Here is a 21,648-nt window from a genome sequence, read left to right as displayed (position 1 = left end):
CATACCACACACATACATAACACACACATACACACACCGTATATACACATAATACATATACATGCCACACACACCATACCACACACTATACACACACCACACATACACCATACCACACACACCATATACATCACATACCACACCACACACTACACACACCATACACATCACACATACACCACACCACCACACCACATACCACACATATACACACACATATAGACCACACATACACACCACATACACACACCACACACCACACACACCACACACACAGATCCCTGACTTCAGCTCTGTTTAGTAACATTTGTGAAAAATCTAAAGCTTGTAGAGCCACCCTTCGCCCAGGTACTGTGGCTATTCAAGGAGAACATTTCTCCTTCCAGACCTCCCAGGGGTGGATGACTTTATATAAGTCTAGTCAGATCATAGAGCAATCCATGAGTTGGGGGTTTGGTATTAAATTCTCAGCCAACTGCCTGTCTAAGAAAATTTCCTTGTTGGTTTCCCAGTTATCATTCTACTTGTGATGAAGCATCTTGGTGGGATGGCTTCTATAATTTTTTTTTTTTTAAAGAACTCAGGTTTCATCAGTCTGGAGACTGGGAGAGTTGTCCAAAGACACAGAGTGGAGGGGAACGCTGGATAAATTATTCAACATTCTGGCATTTCTTTACATTGAAAACAAAATGCTGAATATTTGGAAAGGATTCCATGAGGTATTAGAGAGCTCAGGGCTTTATCTTAGGTACCCTCAGAGCTGATGCTAAGGTTGTCCCCCAGGGACTCATGTATCATGAACTTTGTTCCCAGTGTGGCAATGTTTGGAACTATTGAAATCTGAAGAGGTGAAGGCTGATGATAGGTGCCTTAGATCACTGGGTACCCTTCCCTCAGAAGGGGATAAAACAGTGCTCTAGGGTTCTCAGTTGGTTCTTTGTTTGCCTGTGTATGTGTGTGCATGTGTGTGCATGTGTGTGTGTGTGTGTGTGTGTGTGTGTGTGCATGCACACACACACATGTGGAAAACAGACCAACCTCAGGCATCATTCCTCAGATGCTGTTTTTCCTTTTTGAGATACGGTCTCTACCTGGCCTGAGACACACTAGGTTGGATGACCAGCTATTGAATCCCAGGGTTTCTGCCTCCATAGTATTGGAATCCAAGAATATATAACCATGCTTGGTTTAATTTTGTTTTTGATTTATGTATTTCATGTGTATGAGTATTTTACCTGCATGTGTGTCTGTGAACCACATACATGCTAAATGCTCACAGAAGCCCCAAGAAGGCATTGGATCCCCTAGAACTGGAGCTGTGAATGCTTGTGAGCCACCATGTTAGTGCTGGACCTTGAACCCAGGTCCTCCACCAGAGCAGACATTGCTCGTAACTGCTGATTCACCTTGCCACGTCTCCACACCACTGCTTTTAAAACATGTGCTCTGGGATAGAATTCAGAGCCTGGTGCTTACATGGCAAGAACTTTATCTGTGGATGTATTGCTCCAGCCCCTGATATAGATCTTAAGAGAGTAAGTTGTTATGAGTGAGCCTGGCCACCAAATGGCATTCTGGATCTATCTTGTGATGTGATTTTTGTCTCCTACACACAAACCCTCACCATCTTGTTACCTGTCATGAGTGCCTCAGCAGAGCTGAGCTGAGGCCAGCGTCATCCTCTTGGGCATTCAGAACTATAAGCTGACTAACACCACTTCCTTTACGAAGTTACTCAGCCTGAAGGATTATATCATAGTAACAGAAAGTAGCTGGCTCCCAGAGAGTAGACTTGGGGCTCGTCACTTTCCACCATGGCCTCCTGGTTCACCGTTAGTGAATATTATTTAGTAGTTCATAGATGACAATGTTATATCTAATATACATATAGTGTTTGTTTGACTTAAGTAAGTCTTTATCAGTACGGGTACATGTTCTCATGGTAACTCAGTATTCTGTAGCCGCTTCTCCTATTATCGGACAGCTGCTTCCAGAGAGCTGTTCAGATATTAACTAACCATCTGAAAATGACCCACGGCATTATTAATAATTACCCTAGGCTGTTAATGTTTTCAGTCTGAAATATAAAGTTTAAGTTGTCTCTTTCGTCAGGTTGTCTCAGTAGTCAATTACTGATCTGAAAGTGGTTTTACTTGTGTCACTTCCAAGTTCTGCATCAGAGACTCCCACTGTAACAGGTAACCTACAGTGTTTAGGACCAAGCTTGCCAAAGGGGACTTTACTGTTTCTTCCTGTTTCCACCAGACAGGCTTCCTAATCTTCTGATGCTGTGATGTGATATCACCATCTGCAGATCCAATTAATCACGATTTTATAAAAAGATCTCCGCAGACACTGAGCCACTAGCATTCAGCCGCTGATATGAGGCCCCCGACACAGACACAGCAGAGGACTGCCTGGTCCAGCCTCAGTGAGAGAAGATGAACCTAACCATTGAGAGGCTTGAGGCCCCAAGGAGTGGGGAGGTCTGGTGGGGTGGGGGTGGAGGGGTGGGGACATCCTCTTGGAGATGGGGTGGGGGAAGGAGGTATGGGATGGGGAGGGGGGGACTGGGATGGGGATGAAGATTGGACTGTAAAAAAGGATTGAAGAATAAAAACAAATCTCATTGTAGGGCTGAGGAGATGAAGGAGGTGAAGTTCTCGCTGTAAAGCATGAACACTTGAGTTTGGATGTCCAGCATCTACACAAAAACACAGATGTAGTGGCATTGCTGGGCAGCACATACACAGGATCCCCAGAAGTTACTGGCTACCCTGTCCAGTTCAAACAGCAAGCTCCAGATTTGGTGAGGGACCGTCTTAAAAAATAAGGCAATAAATGAAGTTGCTCCTACACACAGAGACATACACACACGCATACACACACACACATATACAGACACACAGACACACACATATATATGCACATATATACAACACAGACACACATATATACACACACACAGACACACACATATATACACACAGAGAGAGACACATACACATATACAGATACACAGACACATATACACACAGATACACACACAGACACACAGACACACACAGATACACACAGACACACACAGACACAGACACACACAGACACACACAGAGACACATACAGACACACAGACACATACACAAACATATACACACAGATACATACACAGACACACAGACACACACACAGTGACACATACAGACACACACAGAGACACAGACACACACACACATAGACATACAGATACACAGACACACACAGTGACACATACACACAGTCACACACAGATACACACACAAACACATACAGACACACATACAGAGACACATACAGACAGACACACACAGATACACACACAAACACATACAGACACACATACAGAGACACATACACACAGACACACACATGATAGACAGAGACAGACACACACACGCACACATACACATACACACACACACACACACATGTGTGTTTGCGTGCAGGAATGCACCCACACAGGAATGCATGCATGCACACACCCATAAATGCACACATAAAAATCTCAATGTTTTACGTAAATCTGTGGTTCTATACTGAACTGCATCTCTAACTATCCTTGACTACATGTGGTATAGCCTGGTCTGAGCAGACCTACAACCCTTTTCTTAAAGTTTACAATCTATAACATTTACTCTGCGGATAATTTCTCAGCACCAAGTGGATTTAGGTACCCAGTAAAGCCACGATGACATTGCTGGAGAGGGACAAAACCCTTTGACTGGAAGAGGAAAATACATCATTGGAGACTCTAAGCAGGGGAAGTAAGTCCACGTTGCAGAGAGATTGCATCTGTCCCAATAAAAGAGACAGTGCCTTTCTTTTTTCTAAGAAATGTTGGAATTCTGAGTTAGTAGCTTGAGATACCCCTTTCTCCACTGCCACACACACCCCAGAGTAATTTGAATTATTTAATGAAACCAGATAGAACCAGGTAGCTGGGCACAGGTTTGGAGTGTCCTTTAACTATTCCGTATAGGAATCAGGACCTCCCGCTCCAGGGGAGGAGTGAACAGCGACACTTGGGAACTGGGTAAAGATGCATGAGAACCTCAGGCTCACGCAATCAGATGGAGCCAGTCTGACTTATAACAAAGTCTGGCCTGACTCCTTACTCTCATTATCGATTCCATCCTGCCTTGGTTTCCTTCTCTGTAAACGGTAGGGAGTGAAATCTACTTTTACAAGGCTGTCGTGATCCTAAATGAGATCAAACGAGGGTACCTAGCCAAACAACTCCTCTGCGTGGTAGGTGGAGATTTTGTTTCTTAGGATTCTAAACATTTGATTACCACCAGCGCTACCCCACAGACTGTGCTTTGGGCTGCTTCCACTGGGGCACCAAACCTAGACTCCAGGAATAAGAGTTGCAAATCAATTGTTAAACACAGCTATTGTTAAAGATCAAGTGTTACTATACTGACAACTTAAATAAGTTACATTAAAACAAGAGGGAAACGGGTGTAAAATACACGCTACTTGCTACTTGCTGATTATTCGCCTCTCACCAGGCTTCTGTGGAGGAAATGTTTCTAGACACCTTTGATGGACACATTTCCTCTAGAAAGTTTGCTGTTAAATGCCTGTAAGTGCACCACTAAATACAGCTCTCATTATTCTTTGTTAGAGCACAATGCAATTTTTCTTCCTTCCTTCCTTCCTTCCTTCCTTCTTTCCTTCCTTCTTTTTTTTCTTCCTCTCTTCTTCCTTCCCTCCCTCCCCCTTCCTTCACTTTCTCCCTCCTTCCTTTCTTCCTTCCTCCTTACCTCTTTTCCCCCTTTTCCTTAACCCTCCCCACTTTTTTTTCAATATTCTTACCTGAATAATTTCAAAATACCCTCCTGACTTTCTTCTAAAACCCCATGCCCAATCAGCTATTAGGTATTAAAGAATGTTTTAAATTAATTTTTTTTTGGGGGGAGCAATATATTTTACTTTAATGTTGGTTACAATTTGTGGATAAAATGTGTTTCCATGACATTTCTGAGGTCTAAATTAGCTTATGGCAGGCACTGAGTGTGCAGAAGAGAAACACACATCTTTTGTTCCTAGTTATGCATTGCTCTCTTGCACACCCATGGGATGGAGGAACGAGCAATAACCAGCAAAATTTCAGTTGGCTTTGAGAGAAGAACTGAAGACCAGTTGGAAGCCTCCAGGGGAGAACCAGGGAATAGCAGCTTTCTAGAGATGACCTGCATAGGAACAGAATGGATGAGCTCATTTGAAGAGGAGGGGAGCTGGTGGGATCGTTCTGAGAACGTGCTATGAGGAGGGATTGGACTTGGCCTACTTGAGTGGGCTGAGAATAATTAACAAACTTTGGCAGCCCGAGTGAGGCTGTCACCTGCATATGTGACGCTCCCTAGAGATCTGGTGTTAATGTCCACCTCATTGTACCAAGGAGTGGATGAACCGGAGCTGCCTGACCAGTGGCCAGCGAGTGAGTTTGGACCCTGGACCTCCTCACTAATGTGTCTGTCTTGACTTCACGAGCAGCCTGCAAAAAGCTACCCTCGGTTGTGTGTAATCACAACACAAACTAATGACCTCCCCCCTCCACCTCACAGCCTCCCACAGCTGGTCCAGGAGGAAGCCAGCCAGGGAGGCTGAGCAGACAGTTACAAATGCATTGTGACTTTTGGCACAGTGCCTCCGCCTCCATCCATCCTCCCTCCTGCTGCCAACGGGGCCTCAGGCTCTTGTAAAGTCAGTGTGTTCTTGTGAGTCTTTAGTTCCTTTGCAATGTGGATGCCAACTTGATGTCTAATCAAAGAAAGCTGTCTTACAGTTAGATTATATTCACAGTGTAGAGAGAGTGTGTTAAGGAGGCCTGAGAAGGCAGTAAGTACAGGACTCAGTTGCCATATGTTTCTGAGTCAAATACGCATTTTTTTGCAGGCTGATCATTTTAGATATGATCATTATTGAAAGCTATATACATTTTAAATTTCATTAAAAATAAACGTGTAAAGCGTATCATTTTCTACTTGTGTAGCTATATCTGATCATCTGAGGCTATTTGCACCAGACTACATTTATGTGATAGGAATGCTATTTCTAGCCATGTCTCTCTGTATACACACCCATAGACTACATAAGTGTATCATTATAGTGTGTGTTATGCACATAAATACACAGGCACACATCACTACATATTAGGTACTGCCAGTTAGAGTGGTACTCTCCAGGACACAGAGTTCAATGCCTGGCTTATGGGAGGCACTCTGCCCATGGGGACATTATAACCATTGAATTATTGGCCTCAATACCCAGGCATCTACAGTGCTTAATCTCACTTCTCTCTCTGTTAAGGACTCCCCTTACTTGCTTATGGTCATCTACAGAGCAAAGATGTCTGTCCCTTAACTGCATTCTAAGTCTTATCCTTATACCCAACAAGTAAATGTAGCCACCACTCTTCACTAAAGGGAAGCATCTCTTTACAGCAAAGACAACCATCACAGGAAACTGTAACTGGACACAATGCAAAGATCAATGGCTTATGGGGCACCCATCCCAGTGAATACACCTGCAGCATAGCTTCTACCTCTTGGCTCTGGGAACATCATGGAAGAGGCCTGGAAAGATTGTGAGGACCAGGGGACCAGGAAGTCTAAAGTCTGCTATGGAACTGCCTTTTCTAAAAACAGTTGCATAAACAAGACATAGACACTGACAATATCAATAGACATGATGATGCAGAAGGGGGAAAATCTCTCAGGGCTCCACCCCTAGAACTACAGGCAGCTAATGATTGCCAAGAGAGTAAGAACTAACCCCCCCACCCCCCAGGCCATGAGCTCCTTGACTGGTTATCCTGGTCAGCCCTGAAACCGCATACCCCACAACAACAGACCCAGCAGGTTGTAGTTACGTATTTATCCATATATATGTGCATAACAGCAACAGTCAAAGAAAAACAGGCTGTAGATTTGAGAGTTGTGGGGCGGGGGGTGGGGGGGCATTGAACTGGAAGGAGGAAAGGGAACAGGGATGGTGAAATAAAATAATATTTTAATTAAAAAAGGTAAAATATAAATGAAGAAATAAAAGGCTCAAAAAATGAAAATTAAAAAAACAAAACAACTTTCTGTACAGCGAGGGAGCAGTAGTCCACAATTGTAGCAACCAGAGCCAAGAGGCACAGCCTGGCCAGTGCCAAGACTGAATTTGGATGGACAGAGGCATAGAGCCTGTCTGGTATATGAGAATTAGCCGGCCTGTATAGATGGAGCTCACAGCTCCTGAAAGCTCATGACCACAGGAGGGATGGTGAGGACAAAGGATAGACTGAGAATCACAAGAGAGGGTAAATCATTGGTAGCCTCCTCTTCTAGCCTGGAACTGGTGGAAAGGCCATAAAAAAAAAAAAATCTTGCCTGGTGGTTGACACCTCCTCCCCTGAACCCCAGAGGATCTGAGAGTCATTGTTATCAAAGCAGCTGAGGAAAAGCCACGATTATAAAAGCAACCACCATTAAGGCAGTGGGAGCAAGTGGGCTGTCTGTGTGTTTGGGGCAAAGAAGGATTCATGCAGGGTGGGTGAGCCCGAGTACTGTCTGAACCTGTGGGTTATTTTAAAAGCCCTGCGGGTGTTTCACCTACCTGTCTGCTAGGTACCCGATCCCCACAGCACCGATGAAAAACCCCACGTTCACTACCGACTGAAACAGGTCCAGCATCCAGGAGTGAGCACACACTAGGTTAAACTGTCCAGATGTGCAGTGTCATCCAATCCGGAGGAGGAGAGGAGGGTGGAGCAGGGAGAGAGGGAGAAAACCCTATTAGAATCTCCTTAGATACATTCATCTCAGAATTCTTTGAATATTCCTAACAGGGAGTTCCTGGGAGCCCCAGAGGTTCAGCTGACTACTGTGTGGTAATTAATCGAATATTGAACTGAGTGCCAATAATCCAGCTGCTTCATAACCCATGCTAACTTTCTATACATTGCCAAAAGATTCCCCCTGGAATCCATTTGGCATTCCATCTGACGGTGTGAGTCAGGCATTTGGCTAAAGTGTTGGCTCTATCAGCTGAAAGCAGGTAGTGGCTTGACTTACAGACAAATTTATCTATTCCCTACTATTCATAAGACACAAAAGTGAGTGAAGGCAGACACTTGATAGACACGTACAGCTAGAGGGAAGGAAGCCTTGAACAACTCTTAGCTGCCTTTAGAAAGAAATAGGGAGATTCAAGCTGTCCTGTGGTAACTGTTACATTTGGACTGTTACATTTGTTACATTTCTAGCAGATAAGAACCGGTCTTCTAACATCCATTCTGCTATTTCTAATTCTGCAGCCTGGTGCACAAACAAATTCTTCTGCTGTGGCCTCAGTTTCCTGACCTCTGTACAGATGGGTGAGGTGAGTTACTCTTCAGAGCTGTTTAGAGTGGTGTGGTGTCCGTTGTAGGAGCCTTGGTGTGGCATGAAGCCCATTTCAGGTCTCCCCATGATCCCCAAGACGCTCCTCCACTAAAGGCCAAGATATCCTCCCCAGGACCCAGGCTGTCCTTTCCAGCTAGCTGTGTGACAGCTCCCTCTGTGTTTGCAGGACAGTTCCACAGTAAGTTTTCATGCTTGCTTTGCTCTTCATGGAGTGAGGCTTCACAATCAGATCGTGTGTGTGTGTGTTTGTGTGTGTTTGTGTGTGTGTGCATGAATGTGAGTGTTCATGTGTGCATAGGTGTGTACACACGCACACGGGTCTAGAGAACAGCCCTTGCTGCCGCTTCTCAAGAGCCAGCTTTACTTACTTACTTACTTACTTTATTTATTTATTTTTGAAATAGGGCTTCTCATTGGCTGAAATATAGGTAACTAGGTTCAGCTGGGTGCCTAGCAAGCCTTGCGGATCCACCTGTCTTTGGTTTCCTGGTGCTGGCATCACATTCACGTGCCCATGCCTGGATTTTTTTTTTTTCCTGTGGATTTTTTTCTGGAGTCTGAACTCTGATCCTTACAAGAAAGTGCTTTACCTTCTAAGCCATACCCTCAGCCCGTGATTATCTTTTCTGTTGAAAACACTTTTATCATCATGGTATACGTGTGTATGATGCATGTGAGTAGGTGTGTCCATGTTACTGCACGCACGTGGAAGTCAGTATATAACTCTGTGGAGTTGGTTCTCTCCACTTACTTTTACGTGGGTTCTTGAGGTCAGTCCACTAACCTCAAGTTTTCAGGCTTGCTTTGCAACTGCCTTGACCCTCTAAGCCATCTTGCCCGTCTCTGTGACTATATACTTCTAAAGAAAAATAATTGTGTCATGGTCTAAGCTACAGCCTCAAAGTTTCCTGTGGGCATTTTGGCCAAGACAAAGAGGAACAAATATCTCTGGAGAAAAGAGTACATCTTCTATACTCCGTAGCGGAACACAGGAGTCAGGGGAGGGTCACACTCCTTCTGCTGACATTAGTGTGGTGGTGGGATAGAAGGGCTTCCGGCAAATGTGACTCCCAGAGGCATGGCCACACCTGGCATCATTTCCGGAAACCCCATGTGCGCTTGCTTGTTGCTCATGGCCGAGTCCTGCACATACCAGCACCACGCCCGCCAGCATCAGCAGAGTTCTCCCTAACTACCTCAGACAAGTGAGAGGCTGCATGTTTTTACCAGGAAGCTAGGATTTTATAAGGTATATGGGTCCAAAAAGCAAGTCTGGACGAGTATAAGAACCATGCATTTCCTGGTTCTTCCTTAAGACAGACTCAGCTATTTGCTTTTTTTTTTTTTTTTTTTTTTTTTTTTTTTTTTTTTTTTTTTTTTTTTTTTTTTGCATCCTAATTCCTGAGCTCACTTACCTCAGTGACGATGGAGGAGCCAGGAGTGTTGTACACCCAGCCGTGCTCGCAGGGGCTCAGTGGCAACTGGCTCCTGTTGGCAGCCAGGCTGGACAGTGGGTCCACACAGCCAAGGGTGCTCTGGTTCCAGTCCACCTCATACCTCATGCACTGGCTGAGGAAGGAGGCCTCATCTGCAGACCCCGAGCCCGGCACAGTGTAGTTCAGCTCCTCTGCTGGGCTCCAGCCACACCGCTGGCTCAGCTCGGCCACTCCAGGATTCCAGCAGTGGTGGTCAGGGGTAAATCCCAGGAAAACGATGCCCACATAGATGGGGGTGAAGGCACCGGAGAGCAGAGCTAAGAGGAAAAATGTTTGTTTCTGAAAAAGGTGGAATTCCCCTATATGTTCTAGAATATCATCCACGGTCGGCATGGTCCCCGGAGGCAGCTGTTCTTGAGGCTTCCTTTACCTAGAGGGCTCCAAATGCTGCTGCTGAAAGCAGCTGCGGTCAGCTCAGGACGACTCTTGACCAAGAGTCAAAGGGTGAGCACTAGCTTATTCAGAGAGGGACCAGCCTTCGGGTCAGACTTCCCTCGGACAGGCCAACTTCCAATCGCACCTCTCCAATGGGGGAAGATCTCGCTGCCCGGAAATGCTCAGAGCAGGCCCCGGAGTGTGATGTGTTTATTGTAACCTCATTCTCTGTGAGTTCGTCTCTCCCGCACAGCAGCATTACAAACAATCCCTTCTCTGTATCCCACGGGGAGAAATCTGAGTCTCTTAGCATATCACAGCTGGTTAATCTTTCCCTAGCACGTTAAGTGACCAGAAAATTAGTATATCCTCGTCACCTACACAGCCGGCCTCTCCCGTAGGTGTGACAGAGACACCCATGCGCTTGGCTGTACATGTCTGACACTATGGGCACCAGGGTCTGGGGTCGCCTCCCAGCTCCTGGGTCCCCTTGAAAACAATGCACTTGGCGACATGCTGTGGCCGCTTGCTTTGATTTCCTTCAGATTGAATCACTCTGACTTTTGAAAGGGTTCACTCCAGTTTGGCGTTCTTTACCTCTCAACCCTGATGTGTCCTTTCTCTTCACCCACTTGTGAGGGAAGAGTAACACATTTATCTTCTATAGAAGTCAAGTGAAAATGCAGGACATGGGTGTATTTGTTCCACTGTCATTCTGTTGTTCCAGGTTGTTCCATCTGTGTTACTAACCCTAACCTAGGGATGTTCCTTCAGGATGCTGGTAAGAGTATCCAAATGCCAGGGGAACAGGCAGTCTCTCTTTCCTGCCGGACAGAAGGATTCCAGAGCAGAGTGATGCTGCCAAGCCAAGCAAAGAAGGGTGGCATGCTGGCAAACCTGCATGATAAAACTGGAATGTATAATCTGTCTGTCTGTCTGTCTGTCTGTCTGTCTCCCTTCTCTTCTGTGTGCTCCCCCTCTCTTCCTCTTTCCCTCTTTCTGATTTCCTACCTTTCTTCTCCTCCTCCCCAGCCCTCCTACTTTTTTTTTTTTCTGTCAAATAATCAGTGGGCCTAACAGCTCAATCTAAAGGCAACGACCCACAGTAATCTCCCTTCTCCCTGCAGCTGTGGGCTGGACACTGGTGAGGATGCCTATGACTGCCTGCCTACAATGGCCTTGTCTGGCTTCCAGAGATGCTCTATTACCTGGGCCCCTGCAGCCCCTTGGTCATCTGCTTATTGAATGGGTTCAGAGCCATTTAGGGATTTCCTCAGTCCTGTCCAGACATCCTAAGGGACTACGTCAGAAGCTGAGGCCACATCTATTATTCACTGGGCAGGCCGTGGGAGTGGGCTAGTTCAAAAGCAACTATGATTGTCAAGCCTCCCTCTACATCCAGGGACCAGACATGGTCCTCACTGCCTCCTACTAGGAGATTCACAAGCTTTTGCACCTGTGACTGACTCATGGGTACAGGTCTGTATCAGGACGCCAGATCTTCATGCCCGTGAGCGAGAGGCCTCCAGGTGAGAGTCAGAGAGAGCACCCTGTGCCAAGGAACAATGTTGAAATTCATCCTGAACTAGAAAGAATGGTCAGATAAGGCACAGGAGAGTGCTCAGATCACTTACAACATCGGCTCTGCGGCCATTTGACACGTTTCTAGTGAGATGCTAACAAGGAAATGAAGCCCAGAGCTGAACAGCTATAAAATCGACGCTACGATAGGTGACAGACTAGAGGACAGCTGAAACACACGAGCAAGCAGCTCTGTGTGGCCCATGGAAGAAGCCACAGCCAGGAGCTATTCCAGTGCTGGGCACTTCAATCTAGGCATCTTGTACCCTTGTCAGTGTATTTGTGAGATAATCCATATTCAGAAATATGACCTGAGGATAATCTGGCACATTGATCATTTAATCCACACAAACCGATAATTTATTGCGATTAATGGCAAAAGTATTTCCCAATCTTCTACCAGGTTCCTCATAATACAAATAAATGTTGTCCCAGGGCTCTACCTTCTGTCCAGTACTTAAGGTGATGGTCTGCAGTCACATTGGCCTTAATTTCTTAGTTTCCCTAGATTTTCTATACCAGTAGGTGGGGCTAGTCAAAGAGGCAAGTTAGACCAGGCCAAAGGCACTTCGGAGACAAAAAGACAGAGGAGAGAGGAGGGCTTGGGGTCATTTGTCATGCAGGATGGCTTCATGAGATGGTGCCCATATCTGGCATTGGTGCATCCCTTAGCCAGATGGGGTCAACTGAAACAAGATGGCGGAAGCAGATGGCCTCACAGAGACAGAGACTGCGTGTTGTCAGCGCATGGGTTGACAGCAGTCGGCCAAGTAGAGCCAGGAAGGACATAACAGTCCAGCTTGGCTCTCATATGCAGCCATGTTGCCAGGCACACTCTTGATGTCTCTCGTAAACTTGGTGATTCCGCCTGAGTCAGAGCTGATGTGTGACCACACAGGACTCAGCAGGTTGGTTGACAAGGAGACATTCAACCCCATACTCTCACCTTCCTCCCTGTTCTTCCTTTCCTCTCCTGCCCTACCCTACTCCTATTCTGTCTTCCTTTTCATGGACTGCCCCACCCTTCTATGGTTATCAAAGGAATGTGGGACCTGTAGGTGGACACAGCCTCTTTGACCCAGAACTATGGATTCATTCCACTAGTGGGTGTGACCGATTTCTTGAGAAAGCTTCTTCATGGTATAGCAGGATTCATCATCTAGAACTTTCCACTCATTGGGATACTATTCTCTCTTTTGGATGCAGGTTAAGTTAAAGACTGTCTCATGTAGAAATTCCAGTACGGGTATTGCTGATACAGGTATTAGCAGTGTGAGGCCGCTGTGAGGCTGGCTGGCCAGTGAGCACCGGGAATCTGCGGTCTCCACCTCTCCAGCATTGGGACTTCAAGTGTGCATCACCACATCTGACTGTTTGTGTGGGTTCTGAAGGTCTTCACGCTTGTACAGTGAGCATTTGACTTAGCCATCTCCCAAGCCCCTAACACACGTTCTGCAAAGTAGGTACAGATTGAATTAGATTACCAAAATGAAAGCCACAGAACACCCAGCTATCAGTGAACTCTGGAGGGCTTCCTGCCTCTCGTGCCTCTGGCAGCTTCCTTGGCCATCATTAAAAAAAAATATTTATTTACTTATTTATTCACTTTGCATTCCGGTCACAGCCCCCTCCCTCCTCTCCTCCCAGTCCCACCACCCTCACACCCCTTTCTCTTCCTCTTCCTTTTCTCTTCAGAGAAGAGGAGGCCCACCATGGGTACCAACCCGCCTTGGCACATTAATTTGCAGCAGGACTAAATGCATCCTCTCCCATTGAGGCTAGACAAGGCAGTCCAGCTAGAGAAAGAGATCCAAAGGTGAATAACAGGGTCAGAGACAACCTCTATTCCAATTGTCAGGGAACCCACATGAAGACTGTCGTTCACATCTGCTAAAATTGCGTAGGGGGCCTTGGTCCAGCCTAAGCATGCTCTTTGGTTGGTGGTTCAGTCTCTGTGAGCCCCCATGGTTCCAGGCTAGTTGACTCTCTAGGTCTTCTTGTGGAATCCTTGACCCCTCAGGCCCTCTCAATCTTGCCTCTAACTCTTCAACAAGACTCCTGAGCTCCGCCTGATGTTTGGCTGCGAGTCTCTGAATGTTTCCATCAGTAGCTGGATGAAGCCTCTCAGAGAGGGTTATGTTAGGCTCCTGTGTAACACAGCATAGCAAAGCATCACTAATAGTGTCAGAGGTTGGCTCTTTCCTATGAAATGGGTCTTAAGTTGGCCAGTCATTGGCTGGCCATTCCCTCAACCATCTTTATCCCTGCTCCATCTTTATCCCTGCATATCTTGTAGGAAGGACACATTTTGGGTTTTGTGGGTGGATGGGTGTCTCCCTCCCTCCACTAGAAGTCCTGCCTGGCTAGGGAAGGAGGCCACTTCAGGTTCCATATCCCTTACTGGTAGGAGTCTCAGCTAGGATCACCCCCATGGACTCCCCAATGCCAGGTCTCTGACTCACATTAGAGATGCCCCCAACTGATTTTAATTCTCTCTTCTAGTCCTCCCCCCCATACAATCTGATCCCCACTCCCATTCCCCTCCCCACACCCTCTCCCATCTAGTTCCCTCTCTCCATCTATCTCTCTGATATCTATTTTATTTCCCCTTCTGCATGAGAATCAAGCATGGTCCTTGGGCCCTCCTTGTTATTTAGCTTCTTTGGGTCTATGGATTGTAACATGGTTATCCTGTACTTTCTGAATAATATCCACTTATAAGTGAGTACATACCATGTGTGTCTTTCTGGGTTTGAATTACCTCACTCAGGATGATACTTTCTAGTTCCATCCATTTGCCTGCACGTGTCATGGCATCCTTGCTTTTAATAGCTTGGCCATCTTTTAATGGCTGTTTATTAATTTAAAGAGATAAATCTAGCCACTTCTCTTTATTATTATCTCCTTTTTTTTTTTACAGCCTGAGTTTTCCCATGGTGCAAATTGGCACACATGAAGAAGATTTGCTAGAATGATCTTGGTCCACAGAAGCCTGTAGTTGGGGAAAGAAAGACAAGATTGATGGGTAGCCACTGGGTCGTCAGCCTGGGTGCAGAACTGTATCTGTGCTATGTATGGTGGCAATTGTCAGGGGACTAATGTATGGACCAAGTTCCTGGAAGCTTGTTTCCTAGATTTATAAGCACAAGAAAACTAACAAGGAAAGTATGAAATATCCAGTCCACTGGCTATTGCTATCTACAAGAGTCAAAGGAGACGGGAGAGCAGGCTGAGTCCTGCCCTGATATTAGACCAAGCTCTGATTTCACAACACTAGCGCTAGTGTCGTGCTTGGATATGAAGTGTCCCCATGGGTGCACATATTTGAATGCTTCATGACAGCTGGTAGTACTGTTTGGGAAGGTTATGAAACTTAGGAAGGGAGCCTAGGTAGAGGACGTGCCTCACAAGGGATGGGTCTTGAGGCCACACTCTATGAATCCATCTATCTATCTATCTATCTATCTATCTATCTATCTATCTATCTATTATCTATCTATCTATTATCTATCTATCTATCTATCTATCTATCTATCTATCTATCTATCTATTATCTATCTATCTATCTATCTATCTATTATCTATCTATTATCTATCTATTATCTATCTATCTATCTATGTATCTATCTATCTATCTATCTATCTATCTATCTATCTATGACAGGGTTTTTTTCTGTGTAGCTCTGGCTGTCTTGGAACTCTCTCTGTAGACCAGGCTGGCCTTAAACTCAAGAGATCTGCCTGCCTCTGCCTCCTGAGTGCTGGGATTAAAAGTATGCATCATCATGCCTGCCCTGCCTTTTTGTTTATATAATTTTCTGAATTTGGGTGTTACGTAACCAGCCACCATGTGTTTCCCCTCACGATGGACTATATCCGTAGCCAGAATAAGCCCTTTCTCCTTTAAGTTGCTCCTGTTAGCATATTTTTATCACAGTTATAGGAAAAGAATAGCAAACGTATTCAGTGACATTTGCTAAGCACAGAAAGGAAGCCTTTTGCAGAATCATCTTCATGATTGAAGGCACCAGAGCAATGGGGTTTTGCAACTCTGAATATAATATGAATAGGTGGGAACCCCCTCATCTCAGTTATTTTTTTTTCAATTTATAAAATTAAAATATAACTACATTGTTTCCTTCCTCCCCATCCTCTCTCCAGTTCCTCCCAAACTCTCCTACTTCTCCTCAAATTCATGGCCTCGTTTTCTTCAATTCCTATTGTTACATAAATTGTTACATAAATGTATAGCTATAGCCTAACTGAGTCTGTGTAGTGTTGCTTGTATGGATATGAATTCAGGGCTGGCCACCGGTACTAGATAATCACTTAGGCTATCCCTAGGGAAACCTGATTCTCCCCTTAGCACCTCCAGGTTGCCTGTAGTGCCTCGTCTATGGGTGGGGTCCCCTTGACTTCCCCTTCCTTCATTAATATGTCCCTTGGTGTTATCATTGTTCAGGTCATGTTTAGGCGGCCATATTGTTGTAGTATTATGGGTATAGCTTCCCTGTCATTTCTCAGAGACACAATCTTGTGTCAGGCTTCCTGGTCCTCTGGCTCTTACTATCTTTCTGTCCAACTTCCATGGTGTTCTCTGGGCTTTAGGTTCAAGGGTTGGGTTGTAGATGTATCAGTTGGGCTGGGAATCCCGCAGTCAGGTATACTTTGTGTTTTGGCCAGTTGTGGTGTTCTGTAATGATCACAGCTGCAAAGAGAAGCTTCTTTGATGAGGAGTGAGGGCTACACTTATCTGTGGTTATTAGCAAAAGTACTTAGGATGCAGCTAGGAATTATGCTAGCCCAGTAAAGTGGCAGGATGAGTTTCTCCTCTAAGATCCATGATCTTGATAGCCTGGGCTAGCTGACTAGATTTCCATCACCAGACATTATGTCCCTCCTATAGAGCGGGCCCTAAATCCAATTAGACAGTTGTTGGTTACTACCAAGACATATGAGCCACTATTTGCATGTTTAGGGCTGTTGTTCCATGCTGGTCACAGCTAGGTAGGATCATGGATTGCCTCCTTCCTTGACAGTTTACGTCACACCTTCTGGCAGTGTGAAGGAAACATGGTGGAGGGAACGGATGGGACAGCGCTGAGAGAAGTAGTGATAAAATGAGGGCTATTGAGGGAACAGGATGGAGGATGGGTGGTGAGAGGACATGGATCATATGATGAATCCCAGGAATCACACTTTGGAGACCAGCATCAGGGTACAGACCTGAGTCTGCTGCCCAGCCCATAAACTTATATTACGTGTTTGAGCCAATCACAGGCCCCTAAATCTTCATCCAGTCAAATCTCACCACATCATCACTGTGTCCCAATGAAAGCCCTGCCTGATGAGGTGACTCAGAAAGGGGATGAGCATCAACACTTGTAAGGACTTAGATCACTAGTTAGGACTTCCACAAAGTCAGGGAAGCAGTCACTGCCCTGGCTTCGGTTCCCTTTGCTGTCTCATCCGTGTTCCAGAAGCCATGTTTGAGTGTAAGGCAGATAAGAAATTCTTGAGGAGTCACGGGAGCCTGTGGTGCCTCGCTCTCCATCCTGCTTTTTCCTTCACAGGGTTGACTTCCACATCTCTCACAGGCTAGGATTACAAGTGCTGCAAGCACACCTAAGGAAGAAATCACAGCTTAGCGTAGAATTCCTCAGGGCCTGGTGGGCTGTGCTGTGCTTTCAACATAATCTGGCAAAGTCTGAGCCAGTGCTGATCATGTCTACAGGTCTGTGGTGCACACAGGTCATTAATTCTCTGCTCATGCTGGCCCTCACATCTGAATGGGAGTGCATGAATGGGAAGTCCCTGCCAGTCCAGGATCATTGCCTATGGTCCAGACCAGCATACATCCTAATGACCTGGGGTCATAGCTCAGCAGTGCTGTTTGCCTCTTAGGTAAAAAGCCCTAGATTCAATAACAAGTACTGAAAATACAATGAGGTTAAAATTAAAAGAAAGAAATGCCCACAGCAAGTGCAGGCAAAGGACTAAGTAAATGGCTTTACACAAGGAGGGAACACCCCTTCAACTCCATTCTACATCATTAACACCTTAAAAATGTATCAGGGTGGGAACAGAGAGGCTCGGTGGTTAAGAACACTGGCTGTTCTTCCAGAGAACCCAGGTTCAGTTCCCAGCACCCACGTGGCAGCTGACAACCATCTGTAACTCCAGTTGCATGGGATCCAATGCCCAAAGGATTCTGGCTCCTGTAGGCACTCCACGATGTGATACAGATGTGTATATGTATGTGTATATGTATGTGTATATGTATGTGTATATGTATGTGTATGTGTATATGTATGTGTATATGTATGTGTATATGTATGTGTATATGTATGTGTATATATATGTGTATATGTATATGTACGTAACAGTCATACATATAAAAAGTTTCAGAGTCAAAAGTGACATTGTCTCTTAGCTCCATCACACTAGTCACCTGAGAGAGGGAGGCTCCGATCAGTTCACATCTGTTATGGGAACACAGCAAAATTTGTCAAGGTCTGCAAACCTGTCTCACCTTAGTAGACATGTACATATGCTGTGATGGGCTGGGCTGTACAAGAACTGCATGAGATTCTGATAGTGTCTTTTTCCCTCTTGAGTTGTGGATCATTGTACCATGAAGAGCCAGTGGTCTAAGATCAGGGAGTGGACTGTGATATTGTATAAAGGGATCTCGCACTGGGGAGATGGCTCCATGGGTAAGAAGAGCTGAATGTGACTCTCCAGAACCCATGGAGGCTCACAGCACTAAACCCTTTGCCTACTGGATCTGAGGTTAACTCCATTGATACGTTCTGCACTCTGAGAGTGAAACAGGAGCATCCTCTACCATCCTGGGGATTCCCCTTTCAAACCTGAGGGGCAAGGAGTATTTCATCTTTCTTGGTCCTTTCTTCTACAGAGAACTTTTCTGTTAGAAACATAACCACCATTAAGAAAAAAAAATCTAGAAGGATGAGTTAACTGTTACATCCCCCCCCCCCCAAAAGTCATTGAAGTTCTAACCTCCAGCACTTCAGGATGTGACCTCATTTAGAAAGGCCAAACAGACCTAATTAGTCAAGATGAACTCATGCTAGAGTAGGCGGGCCTTGTCCAATGGGACTGGCATCCCCTCCTGGAAGAGGAGAAAAGAGTCACAGTTGGAAGCAGAGACTACGTGCCATGGCTACCAGCCAAGGAAAACCAGGGAAGCACTGCAGAGGCAAGGAGGATGCCCCTGCAGGTGTGAGAGGTGGCAAGGGCCTGCCAACCATGACCTCAGACTACCCCGTACAACTGCAGGAAGGTGTTTCTGTTGGTTTTAGCTGCCCAGTTATGGGGGTTTTTGTTAAAGCAGCCACAGGAAACAAACACACCCACCACTGAAACAGAGTCAGCGGGTCCATAGCTTGGGTTTATGTTGTATAAATGAAGGGAGCTCCTTTCTGATTGTCTGTCTTGTGAGAGTTTCCTATGTGTTCATAGTCTTAGCTCTCTGATCCTGAGGGTGGAGCATGCCGTGGTTGAAATGTTGGTGTCCCCCCAAACTTTACATGCTGGGAACCCATGGGGACTCTTAACTTGGGATGAGGTTGCATCCTAGGACTGTAAATCTTGATTGTATGTCAATGCAGCATTTCTGAGTCTGTTTAGTGTTAAGTTTAAAATGTGTTTAAAAGCCAGGAGAGATGGCTCACTCAGTAAAGAGTGAGCATGAAGACCCGACTTTGATCCCCAGCACCACAAGCAGAGAGAGGAGGGTCGTGGGTACTTTGTAAATGGTCAGCATAAATTACAACAACGAAACAACAAAACACTGTCCCTTCTGCAACAAGCTGAATGGTTCCTGAGAAGGAAGGACACCCAAGGCCATCTTCTGGTCTACACACACATGGGTACACACTAAGAGCACTGGACTTCTCCCTTCCTAAGTGCATTTAATACTCTGATAAACCCATCATAAAACTGAAACACTGTAAGTTGGGGCCCTCTTAAGCCAGGGGCTGCTTCCGTTGAGAGGTGAAAGCTTTGGGAACCTGCTACCTCCCAAGGACTTCACTTTTGGGACATAATGATAGAATGATAATAGTACCATGGAGAGCCACTCCTGTGTGTGTTCTTGCTCCTGCCATGTGAGCTACATATAGCAGGAAAACATTGGTGAAGCCCTCCCTGGACACTGACTCTATCAGACCTTGAGATCCTGCGTCTTGGCCTCTAGACCTGTACAGGATAGCTTTCATTTAATTTCATCTCATTTTATAATTTATGCATGTTTGGACATCCTGTTATAGGAGCAGAAAGTGGGCCTCTATTTCTTTATCTTTTTGTCTGTGTTCTTCCATCTCCTTTCTGAGCTGAAGGCTATGTATGCTTTCAACTCTCTGAGTTTCTTGTTTGTCTGCTTAGCCTGCAGGTAGACTTGCCCAGGGCGTTTTACTTAGAGATTGGATGTATGTTTAGAGACTTGCCTATTCCCATTTATCCTTTTCCCCTCTTTAATTTTGCATTCCTGTATCACACATTTAAAAACATCCTTCAGACTTTGGAAACACTCCCACCGTGTTAGTTACTCGCCTTGTAAATGCAGCAGGGATGTGTGACTTACGTAAGGAAAGGTTGACTTGGACTCACAGTTGGAGGGTATAGCCAGTCAAGGCGGTCACCTCACAGTAACACGTCACATCTGCAGAAGGAGAGAGAGAGAGAGAGAGAGAGAGAGAGAGAGAGAGAGAGAGAGAGAGAGAGACTGGTGCTCCGTTTTCTTCTTTCTGTTCATCTGGGACTCTAGCCCATATGCATGGTACCACCCCACATTTAGGGTGGGTTGTCCCATCTCAGCTAACCCAGCCTAGAGATTCCCACCTAGAAAAGGCCACAGGCTTGCTGTCTGGTGGTTGTAGATCCTGTCCAGATGACAATCAGGGTTAAGCATCACATTTATGAAGTTAATTTCAAATCCCCTGATTTCTGTATTCCTGGGTTGAGAGGCAGAATCATCTTGCTCCTTGGCTTTGTCTGGGGATTCAGTTTCAGCCTCTTATGACCTACAGGCTTGAGGTTACACATCTGTTCCCCCTTGGTCATTAAGCCCCATTACCAAGAGGCTACCACACCCGTGAGCCTGGAAACCCAAGAGCCACTTATCCAATTCCAAGTCGATCTATGAGCCTGGCTTCTATGAGCCTTTCCTGTGCTTGAGGTCTGTAGCTAATTATACTCTAGCCTGCATTTTTTCTGCACGAGAGATAGCCTGGTCTGCTAGAGTCTGCATGGGCACTACTGTCAGCTGGTATCTGTAATGTGCCTACTGGATGCTCACTATGGCCAGACACTGAGGAGACAGAAAGAAGCAAAGCACAGTCTCTCCCCTCAAGAAAAGTCCAGAGAGCTACAGAGAAGTCGTGTGTGTGTGTGTGTGTGTGTGTGTGTGTGTGTGTGTGTGTGTGTGTGAAAACATAAGCATGAAAAGTTCCCAAGGAAGCCCTGGGGAGGAGCTTCTCATCCAGGCTTTGGGAGATGTAGGGAATGGGAAGTGGGGTGGTAGGGGGAGAAAATGCAGATTCTTCTAGAAATGCAAGGCTTCTACTGGAAAAGACAGAAGAACATTTTGTAGGGAGGCCCTTTCCACCTCGGTTTTCTTCCTAAGGAGTGTGTGTAAGCTCAGTACCGAGACCTCACACAGATATTCTTTCTGTCTCCCACTGGACGAGACTTTTGTGAGCTGAGTGCTTGCTTTCAGCGCCAAAGAAATTACTATT

General features: G+C 45.7%; 1 protein-coding gene across 1 annotated transcript in view; it reads right to left on the bottom strand.

The window, feature by feature from the left end:
* The window catches only part of Slc22a2 (solute carrier family 22 member 2), a 37,305-nt gene extending 26,773 nt beyond the window's left edge, over window positions 1–10,532 (bottom strand). The window contains exons 1-2 of the mRNA XM_076926655.1: window positions 9,851–10,532; window positions 7,648–7,751 (exon numbers count right to left, since the gene is read on the bottom strand). Of these exons, the coding sequence (XP_076782770.1) occupies window positions 7,648–7,751; window positions 9,851–10,264 (518 nt within the window). The 5' untranslated portion in view covers window positions 10,265–10,532. The remainder of the gene's footprint in view (window positions 1–7,647; window positions 7,752–9,850) is intronic.
* Window positions 10,533–21,648: the final 11,116 nt, after the last annotated feature.

Source organism: Arvicanthis niloticus, chromosome 28, assembly GCF_011762505.2.
Source record: "Arvicanthis niloticus isolate mArvNil1 chromosome 28, mArvNil1.pat.X, whole genome shotgun sequence".
NCBI lineage: Eukaryota > Metazoa > Chordata > Mammalia > Rodentia > Muridae > Arvicanthis > Arvicanthis niloticus.
Note: the sequence above shows the minus strand (reverse complement) of the source record. Positions and strands in the feature narration are given on the sequence as shown.